The sequence below is a fragment of the Prosopis cineraria genome, unplaced genomic scaffold (genome assembly GCF_029017545.1).
Source record: "Prosopis cineraria cultivar Desert tree isolate PC_DT_omini unplaced genomic scaffold, ASM2901754v1 PC15, whole genome shotgun sequence".
Classification (NCBI taxonomy): Eukaryota; Viridiplantae; Streptophyta; class Magnoliopsida; order Fabales; family Fabaceae; genus Prosopis; species Prosopis cineraria.
In genome coordinates, this window is record NW_026555346.1 from 4,054,278 (window position 1) to 4,062,894 (window position 8,617).

An 8,617-nucleotide genomic window follows, 5' to 3' on the forward strand; every position below is an offset into this window, starting at 1 on the left:
CCGATCAGGCACGTGTCTCGCACACATTCTAGTGCCATTCCCACCCTCTGCCTTTGCAGCCACTGTTCTAGACTCTCAACCGATACCTCATCCACATCCACCAGCCCATTGCTCCAATTATCCCTGGGCTCACTACATCGATGGCCGAAGCTTCAACCGACAATTCTCCAACCCTTGCTGAGGTATAGCTCCTGTTTTTGTCTTCTTAACTGTATGCAATGTAGTATTCGTTTTTCAAAAACGGCGCTGGATCATTGTTTTCCATTCACGAAGCTCGATTTTGACGTACCAGCTAGATCTTAGATAAAGAATCGCCTGCTGAATCGATTTTGATGCCTGCTAGTTCATCGATCTACTACAAAATATCCTCTCTTGTGTGAGGAGAGGAAAATGGAGCCTTGATTTGATTAACAATTTGGAGTCCTTGACATGGGAATTGATTAATCAGTGCTCGAGCTTATTATTATGGAGCGAAATGCTTGCTAATATATGTCATGAAAATTTTCGTTAATTAATTGCTCAAACCTTCGAAAGACCGCCCCCCCCCCCCGGGGTGATATTTTAGAATCCCCTTCAGCACTAATCTCTGAAACATTCTCTAACTAACCAATAGTCATAACATCTGAGGTTGCCTACCAGGAATTCTATGCTAAACCCATATCGGCCACAATAAGGTTATGCTAGAAATTAATGCTGGGTCTGATCTTATTGTTTCTCATCCTATACGGTACTCCAATCTGTCTTCTGCCTCCCTGTTCATTCAGTAATGAGAACAAGTTGGATACTTGATAGACAGTACCGTACCACGGATTTTGAGGTTTGGGATTACTCTTCATGCTTTAGTTGAAGAGTTTTTTAGCTAACTTTGTCATTGTTGCGGACCAAAAATACGTCATTCATTTGCTTTTTGTAGTAGTGTCATATTCGCTGATCACATTGATAACAACAACAACAACAACAAGCCTTTATCCCACTAGGTGGGGTCGGCTACATGGATTGCAAGACGCCATTGTGCTCTATCATTTATTAAGCTTTTAGAAATATTATTAATTAAGAGATCACGTTCAACAATGGAATTACGTGTTATAGATTGCAACCCTAAAATTGGTCCAGAAGTATCAATGAGTACATAAACATGTTTTGTTTGATGGGTTTACTGTGTTGGTAGTTTTTACCTTTCAGTTAAGGTGTGACATTTGTGTTCTCAGCTCAGCATATTACCTGAGATGTTTTTCTGTTGCTTTGACTTTCAGCAATACTCTGTGAACGATAAAGAGGAGAAAAAAGATGTAGGCAGTAAACCTGTGGAAGTTAAAGAAGTTGAAAATCCTAAGGAGGCTTCTTCTGAGGAATTTGTTGCTGAGAAAACTGTGAAAACATCCACTGCACCTGCTAAAGAAAGTAGTGAAGTTGCCCCAGTGGCAGAAGAAAGTGCTGAGCCCAATTCTGCTGCTTCTGAAGAGAGCAATGATGTAACTACAGAGCATAGTAATGGAAACACTGGAGAAGAAAACTCTGGTGATCAAGAAGCAGCGGAAGAGACTCCAGAAATTAAGGTTCCTCTTCCTGCCCCACTCCTTGTTTTACTTATTCAAATATAACTACACCTCCAAACCAGTTACTTAATTCAGAATGAGTATGCTTATTCCTTCTTGTATGTTAATTTTTGTTTTACCATCCAGCTTGAGACTGCTCCAGCTGATTTCCGTTTTCCAACTACAAATCAAACAAGGCATTGCTTTACCCGATATGTTGAATATCACCGGTGAGCCATAGTTTCTTTTTTCCTTTTCATTCTATCATTCTTGTTGCTGACATAATACGAAGAAATACAATATTTCTGTCATGTTGAACTTTTGATTCTTGTGTAGCTGCATAGCTGCAAAACGGGAGGGTGCACCAGAATGCGAGAAGTTTGCAAAGTATTATCGTTCTCTCTGCCCTGGTGAATGGGTATGTATATTCAGTGTCTATTATACTATATTACTATCTGGCTTTCTGCCAATTGGCAGTGTGGGTATCTGTTTATTCATTTAGATCTGTTGACATGCATTTTTTTTGGGTCAAAGTTGATTGCATATTTACTTTGTGTTACTGTTATAAAACGATATCTTGTATTCTACAACACTGGCTTTTTTACCATTGAGAAATTTATGGTTTTGTTCATTCTGTAATTCACATCATTGCTGACTATATGTTAAATCAGAAAATTGTTGAAAATGACAAAAATAACAACTGTAGTCATGAAGTTAATTAGGCTGCATGGGGAAGGTGCCTAGACATGCATGGGTGCATAATACTTGGGATTCTCATTGGCATAATTACTTTCTGACTTTCTGTTAGCTGAGCTTTTCCCACTTCTTTTATTCTGTCATCGTGCCTCTAGGCCTTCAATTTGTGCAACTCAACTATGTGCATATGGTACATCCTTTGAAATTAAAGTTTTTGTTGTTTACTAAATTAAGGTTCAATCACCTGGCCAAACTATATGTAACATATTATTTCATTTTCTTGAAATTACTGGCATTTTTTTTTTTTAAAATATGAAGCTGTTTCTGAATGATTCTTTGAACTTACAATTTTTAAACTAGTTCAGCGAGATCAGTAATGTACAAGTTGATTGATTAATTTGTTGAATAATTGGCCGAAAAGTGAGAGTTTTATGGCTTCACCATGTGGAAGATTTATAGTATCTCATGTTTTCAAATGGAGGCTGGCTGATTATTTTCACTATATCCTGTCGTCAGATAAAATGCAGATAAATTTTGATATCGTGGTGCAAATTTTTTCAATTGATTTATAACGTACACTTTACTTGAAGTTTAAATCGCTTTATCTTACATTTCATGTGTTGTTGTTCCTACCTAACGATCTACTTTTATTAACGTATCTGTAATCAGATTGACAGGTGGAATGAACAAAGGGAAAACGGAACATTTCCAGGTCCTCTGTAGCCGATGTTTGTCTGAAATGGCTGGCACAATTTGCTTGTCCTTGTTACATTAAAATTTCTGTTCTGCCGAGAGAGAAACTCTCATGCCTCACAGGAGGTTTAATTCAACACACTGGGTTAATAATAAATTTTGGCTATTTATTCGAAGTAGCTTGAGTTGGATGCGGATGCTTCTATTATTTATAGAGTTGTTTTCTGCCATGGGTAGAAGCCAAAGCCTATCTTTTTATATCTTCTTTCTTACTTTCCGGCCCCGGTAGAAGTCTGTCTTCAAAATGTCCGACTTCAGAAATCATAATTAATTCCCCCGACTTTCAAAAGTTATAAATTAGGGCTCTTGAAGAGCTCAAATGCCTCTTTTTCAATGCAAAAATGTCCGTAAAAAGCACTATTATTTGGCCCAAGAAATTCATCAATTTCTAAAGTAACTTCAATAAACCCAAAACACGGTAACAGAGAGTCCAAATCCATCTTTCAGCAATTTCGGTTAGTGAAGCATGTTTTTATTTGTCGTAATAATTTTTCATAATTATTGTAATGTTTTCACCGTCACGAGTCTGAAATTGAGTAAACAAAAACGATGCGTTTTAGCGTGAGCAAGAGAATAATCACAATGCAATTTATACAAGGATCCAAAAGAAAAGTGGATAAAATCGGCCAAAACGTTAAGGCCTCGTGACGTTCGCTCAAGCTTCTTCTCTTGCTGTAACTGAAGCGGCATGGCTTTAGACTGCTGCCTGAGCAGCACCCCCTTTCAAAGTCTGCAACTTGCTGCAGTTCCCCATTCATCTTCCTTACGCCTTGTTTTCCGAACAGCCCATAGCATTCCAACCAGTTCCCTTCTTTCCCTTGGCTACTTACTCAAACTACCATTGCCACGTCTCACTAGACCTCTTTCAAACTCTGCTGCCGTCCAGACATCTCCCGCTTCATCGTATTCAACATCGAAGACCCTGGACGACAAAGGTAATTCCTTTTTTATTATTATTATTATTGCTATAATTATGATTTTGTTAATTTGGTTCTTAGCTGTGAAACTCCAATACGGAATTTTGACGTTGATGCTTGCGAGATGTAGGTGGTAATGCTCCGTGGAAGGCAGCTATAGACTTCAAGTGGATAAGGGATAATAAGGAAGCAGTCGCCGCCAACATAAAGAATCGAAACTCTAATGCGAATTTAGACCTTGTGCTTGAGATATATGAGAAAACGTTTAATCTTCAGAAGGTTAGGTTTCTCTTCAAGCTAAACGCTCTGATATTTGTATTTATTTTATCTATACTTTGGACTGTTTCTTATATTCAAATTACAATATAATGTTTATCCGTATCTCAGGGACATTGCTTAATCCTAAGTGATTACCATTTCGAAGTTGTTTGTAAAACTTGATTGCATAGCACAAGCATTCAATAGGGAAATGGAGAAAGGAAAAAGTCCTTCTCTTGTCAATGCTTTAGCTAATTTGCTTCTCACAGATAGCAGGAAGTTGAGAGAGTTCGTGGGGAAAGGAATGCGGTAGCCAACAAGATGAAAGGAAAAATGGAACAATCAGAGCGTCAGAGACTCATTGAGGAAGGTGCTCTTGGAGAATTTATCATTCGCCTGTCTTTTCTCTAGTGTTAAAATGAATTGCCTAAACCTGTCATATTGTGCACGCAGGAAAATGTCTGAAGGATCAGCTGACTGCTTTGGAAGAAGAGCTTGTCAAGCTTACCGATGAGCTCCAACAGGAAGCACAGTGTTTACCGAATATGACTCATCCAGATGTTCCAATAGGAGGGGAAGATAGTTCAACAATAAGGAAGATGGTCTGTCAATCATTGCAACTTTCTACCTTTTCTTTTCTTCTCCCCAGGAAGATAGTCCAATACTTGAATTGATTTTCATCAGATATTAATTTAGTGTGCCCCTTTATAGGTTGGCAGTCCTCGCAAGTTTAGCTTTGTTCCCAAGGATCATCTGCAACTTGGAAAGGAACTTGATTTTTTTGATTTTGACGCTGCTGCTGAGGTATAGCCATTGTTTAATATAAGGTATTAAAGCTTTATATCTTTGAGCTTCATGTATATTTATGTCATTTTTTGTTGTGGGCTAGTAGTTTGTGGCAGCCGGGTAAGGTGAATTCATGAATTTTAAACAAAAATGGGTGGTGGGATTTTATCCTTTAAATCCATTATTTTTCTAGGGAGTGCAGGTATACCCTGGCAGCAACCTATTTTCTTTATAGAAGTAGCCAGGGATGCTTTTTTCTGCCATATTAGATTGAAGCAGTATTAACATTTTTCCCCAATCAAATGTTTCATGTAACACCAGGTTTATATATATAAACATTATTTTCATCTAAAGCACTTTAAGAAATTTGGATGTTAGAAATTTTGGATGTTTATTGGACTTCCATGAAATGCAAGGACATAATTATCTTTAGTTCTGTCTCGTGCTTCTAATGTACTGCTTACTGTACCAGGCGTGTGGTTCAAAGTTTTATTACCTGAAGAATGAAGCAGTTTTGTTGGAGATGGGTCTTGTAAATTGGACACTCTCAGAAGTAATGAAGAGAGGCTTTACGCCATTAATAACTCCTGAAATCGTTCGCTCCTCTATTGTTGAAAAATGTGGATTTCAACCACGTGGAACTAATACGCAGGTTTGTGATTGTATTTGCCAGACGTCATGCAATTCCTGTCAAGTTCTGTGAAAACAATCTTTGCTTCTCAAGCCTGAGTAGTGCATAACTTGTGACAGACTTTTTTTTCTCATCTATTTTGAATCTTTGATCTTGGACTAGATATTATACTTGCTGCTAGAATAATAGTTGTCCTTCCTATTAGTCCTTCCATCATCATCTTGTTTTTTGTATGCTGGGCATGAGTTCAATACATTGGTTGGTCTTCAGATGATAATCACAGTAAAGTTCCATCCTCTAATATGATGCAAATTGATACTGTTAAGCTTTTCCTGGCAAACACTTCAGCTTTCATTTTCCTAATTTGATGTACAAGGACCATAGCTCATATTGATGCTATATACCAACTATTAAACAGGTGTATTCCATTGATGATGGTGATCAATGCCTCATAGGCACTGCAGAAATTCCTGTTGCGGGCCTTCACATGGATTCAATACTTGCTGACTCATTGTTACCATTGAAATACGTTGCATTTTCTCATTGCTTCCGAACTGAGGCCGGTGCTGCAGGTACAGCAACAAGGTAATGTAAATATCTTCCGAGACATACATACATACATACATGCTTAAGCTCTTAACCTCCAATGACAAACCTTAACTCCCATATTCTAACTACGTTATTCATCATGAGTTAATACAAGGTTCATGCTACATTAGTCATTCTAAATTTATTGTACCATCTGTAGCTGCTATATATTTAACATCTTTAGATGGTGATGGTAATTATTATAGGGATCTCCAGCACCTTCCTCATCTATTTACTTGTTTCAGGAATGTCAGATATACCATTAAAAATTGACCCTGTTATGAATCTGTGAATCATATTTTCTGGTGATGTCTACATTGCACAGGGGTCTTTACCGAGTTCACCAGTTCAGCAAGGTTGAGATGTTTATTTTTTGCCGCCCTGAGGAGAGTGAACACTACCATGAGGAGCTTATTACTATAGAAGAAGACCTCTTCTTATCCCTAGGTTTACATTATAAGTAAGTTATTCCATCCTTTTCTTAATCTTCAACATGATTTGTTTTTTTTTTTTTTTGGTTGTTGTGATAGTTATTATTATTATTTTTTTCGGCAGAACTTTGGATATGGCCTCTGAAGATTTAGGTGCCCCTGCTCATCGAAAATTTGATGTAGAAGCGTGGATGCCCGGCTTAGAACGATTTGGTGAGGTACTTGCTTTGACTCGTCAACTTTCATGGACGCATCCATGAACTTTTCTTTGCGTCCGGGCCTTAAAGTATCGCTGCTTCCATCCATGATTTTGATTTGTAATTTATCTGGAGAAAGCACGCATAGCAGCTGAGTGTGCTCACAGAAGCTGTAACTTGCTGTTCTTTTTACGAATGTCATGAATATCTGCTATCCTTGAGATATTCCTCACGTGATTTTGTATTGTTATCAGATATCAAGTGCATCAAACTGCACAGATTATCAGAGCCGTCGATTAGGAATTCGTTATCGTCCATCTGGGCCACCAGCCGCAAACACAAAAAAAGCTAAAGGCAACCTTGCTCCGCCACAGTTTGTACACACGTTAAATGCAACTGCTTGTGCAGTACCTCGGATGATTATTTGTTTGCTTGAGAATTACCAGCAAGAAGATGGATCTGTGGTCATCCCTGAGCCCTTGAGGCCCTTCATGGGTGGCCTTAAAATCATATCTCCAAAATCTGGATAAAATTAGATTATTACATTCACTTCCATTTGCAGGGCTGTCAGGGCTGTTACGGCATTAAAGAGGAGATACATGAGTTTATGCATAGTTGTGGGAGGAAAGTGACTATGACTTGATCAGTTGATCAAAGAGATTGTCTATTATTACATGGGATTTTACGAGATTGCTTAGCAAATTTGCAACTGAGATCTATGAAGTTCACCTGTCAGAGAGATATGCTATTATGTCATCAGAACTTTAAGCTGCATACTCTTTTTGATGTCAGTTGACTCAATATCCTCCAATTTGATCCATGCCTGCCTACGTTTTGCAACATTCCATGAAGTATAATTCATGCCTCGTGGATAGAAGTCACATGCCAGTTTTCATTTCCTCGTTTCTTATTTCTTGTGCCAAACGATTTACTTAAGTAAACCCCGTCTCGAAGTTTTCCTTTTTCTTTCCCCACCTTTTCCGCCAACATGCCTCTCATGCCCTGTTAAACGGACCTTCCAGCCGCAAATCAGAAATTGTGTTCAAACTGTGGGAATTAGATGATATGTCACCCACGTGAGTTAAGGTGGCATCTGCAATACATTGTAAATGCCCATCCGGCTTTTTATTTTTTTACTTTTTTAATTGTTAATTTTTTTAATATGATATATTAAAAAAAAGTAATGAATAATGTGGATCCTGTAATAAAGGAGGTACATGTGTGATTTACAAAAAGTATATTTTTAATATGAAACTTATAATTAAAAATGAATAAATATTTTGTCTATTTTTATCTTAATTAATGATACCTCTCTTTTATTTTTTGAAACCTATATGAATATTTTTTAGTATGAATAGTTATAAAATACAAGTTTTTTTATTTTTAAGATTTTATTTTCATTGTTTTAATCATTAATTGATTGTTAAGTCACGTGTGTTGGATTAAAATATTTTTATTTAAATATAAATGTTATCTAAAAATTATTTAAATTATCAAAAAATATTATTTAAATATATTTGTTTTGTAACTTCTTAGAAAATTAATATATAAATTGGTAAAAAAAAAAATACTCAAAGACACAATTTATGAACTCAATAAAGAGAAAATTAGAATAAAATAATTTTTAATAATTTAAAATAGTTAAATCAATCTAAATAAATTCCAAAGCTAGAGGTGGCAAGACTCGAGTTCAACTATAAATTTTTTATATGTTTAAATATTTAAAATTCAGTATAAATTGAGACTCTAAGAGGAATGAAGAGAATTTAAGATTTTAATAAACTTGATTTTTAAAAAATTGGAGTAGTATGGTTTAGAAAAGTGG

The 8,617-nt window shown here is 36.6% G+C and overlaps 2 protein-coding genes across 4 annotated transcripts; both read left to right on the forward strand.

The window, feature by feature from the left end:
• LOC129294501 (cytochrome c oxidase subunit 6b-1-like) lies at positions 1–3,154 on the forward strand. The gene is made up of 5 exons (XM_054932934.1): positions 1–182; positions 1,254–1,556; positions 1,683–1,765; positions 1,872–1,953; positions 2,901–3,154. Exons 1-5 carry the CDS (start codon positions 141–143, stop codon positions 2,952–2,954), a joined length of 564 nt encoding a protein of 187 aa, XP_054788909.1. The 5' UTR covers positions 1–140; the 3' UTR covers positions 2,955–3,154.
• A 282-nt stretch (positions 3,155–3,436) lies between these two features.
• LOC129294500 (serine--tRNA ligase, chloroplastic/mitochondrial) lies at positions 3,437–7,754 on the forward strand. 3 transcript variants are annotated; one of them, XM_054932931.1, is made up of 10 exons: positions 3,437–3,919; positions 4,032–4,180; positions 4,436–4,529; positions 4,613–4,761; positions 4,871–4,963; positions 5,418–5,597; positions 5,995–6,161; positions 6,490–6,624; positions 6,720–6,808; positions 7,047–7,285. In XM_054932931.1, exons 1-10 carry the CDS (start codon positions 3,673–3,675, stop codon positions 7,142–7,144), a joined length of 1,401 nt encoding a protein of 466 aa, XP_054788906.1. In that variant the 5' UTR covers positions 3,437–3,672; the 3' UTR covers positions 7,145–7,285. The 3 variants fall into 3 exon arrangements, with proteins under 3 accessions (XP_054788906.1, XP_054788905.1, XP_054788907.1); XM_054932930.1 differs by having other exon boundaries at positions 3,557–3,919; positions 6,720–6,813; positions 7,047–7,754; XM_054932932.1 differs by lacking the exon at positions 3,437–3,919 and having other exon boundaries at positions 4,041–4,180; positions 4,429–4,529; positions 6,720–6,813; positions 7,047–7,754.
• Positions 7,755–8,617: the final 863 nt, after the last annotated feature.

Bases quoted from the DNA above. Each gene is read 5' to 3' on its own strand.
- LOC129294500 (XM_054932930.1), top strand. From the start codon at position 3,673: ATGGCTTTAGACTGCTGCCTGAGCAGCACCCCCTTTCAAAGTCTGCAA. The intron at 3,920-4,031 runs GTAATTCCTTTT...TGCGAGATGTAG, and splicing joins GAAGACCCTGGACGACAAAG to GTGGTAATGCTCCGTGGAAG. The intron at 6,625-6,719 runs GTAAGTTATTCC...TTTTTTCGGCAG, and splicing joins TCCCTAGGTTTACATTATAA to AACTTTGGATATGGCCTCTG.
- LOC129294501 (XM_054932934.1), top strand. From the start codon at position 141: ATGGCCGAAGCTTCAACCGACAATTCTCCAACCCTTGCTGAG. The intron at 183-1,253 runs GTATAGCTCCTG...TTTGACTTTCAG, and splicing joins ATTCTCCAACCCTTGCTGAG to CAATACTCTGTGAACGATAA. The intron at 1,954-2,900 runs GTATGTATATTC...ATCTGTAATCAG, and splicing joins CTCTCTGCCCTGGTGAATGG to ATTGACAGGTGGAATGAACA.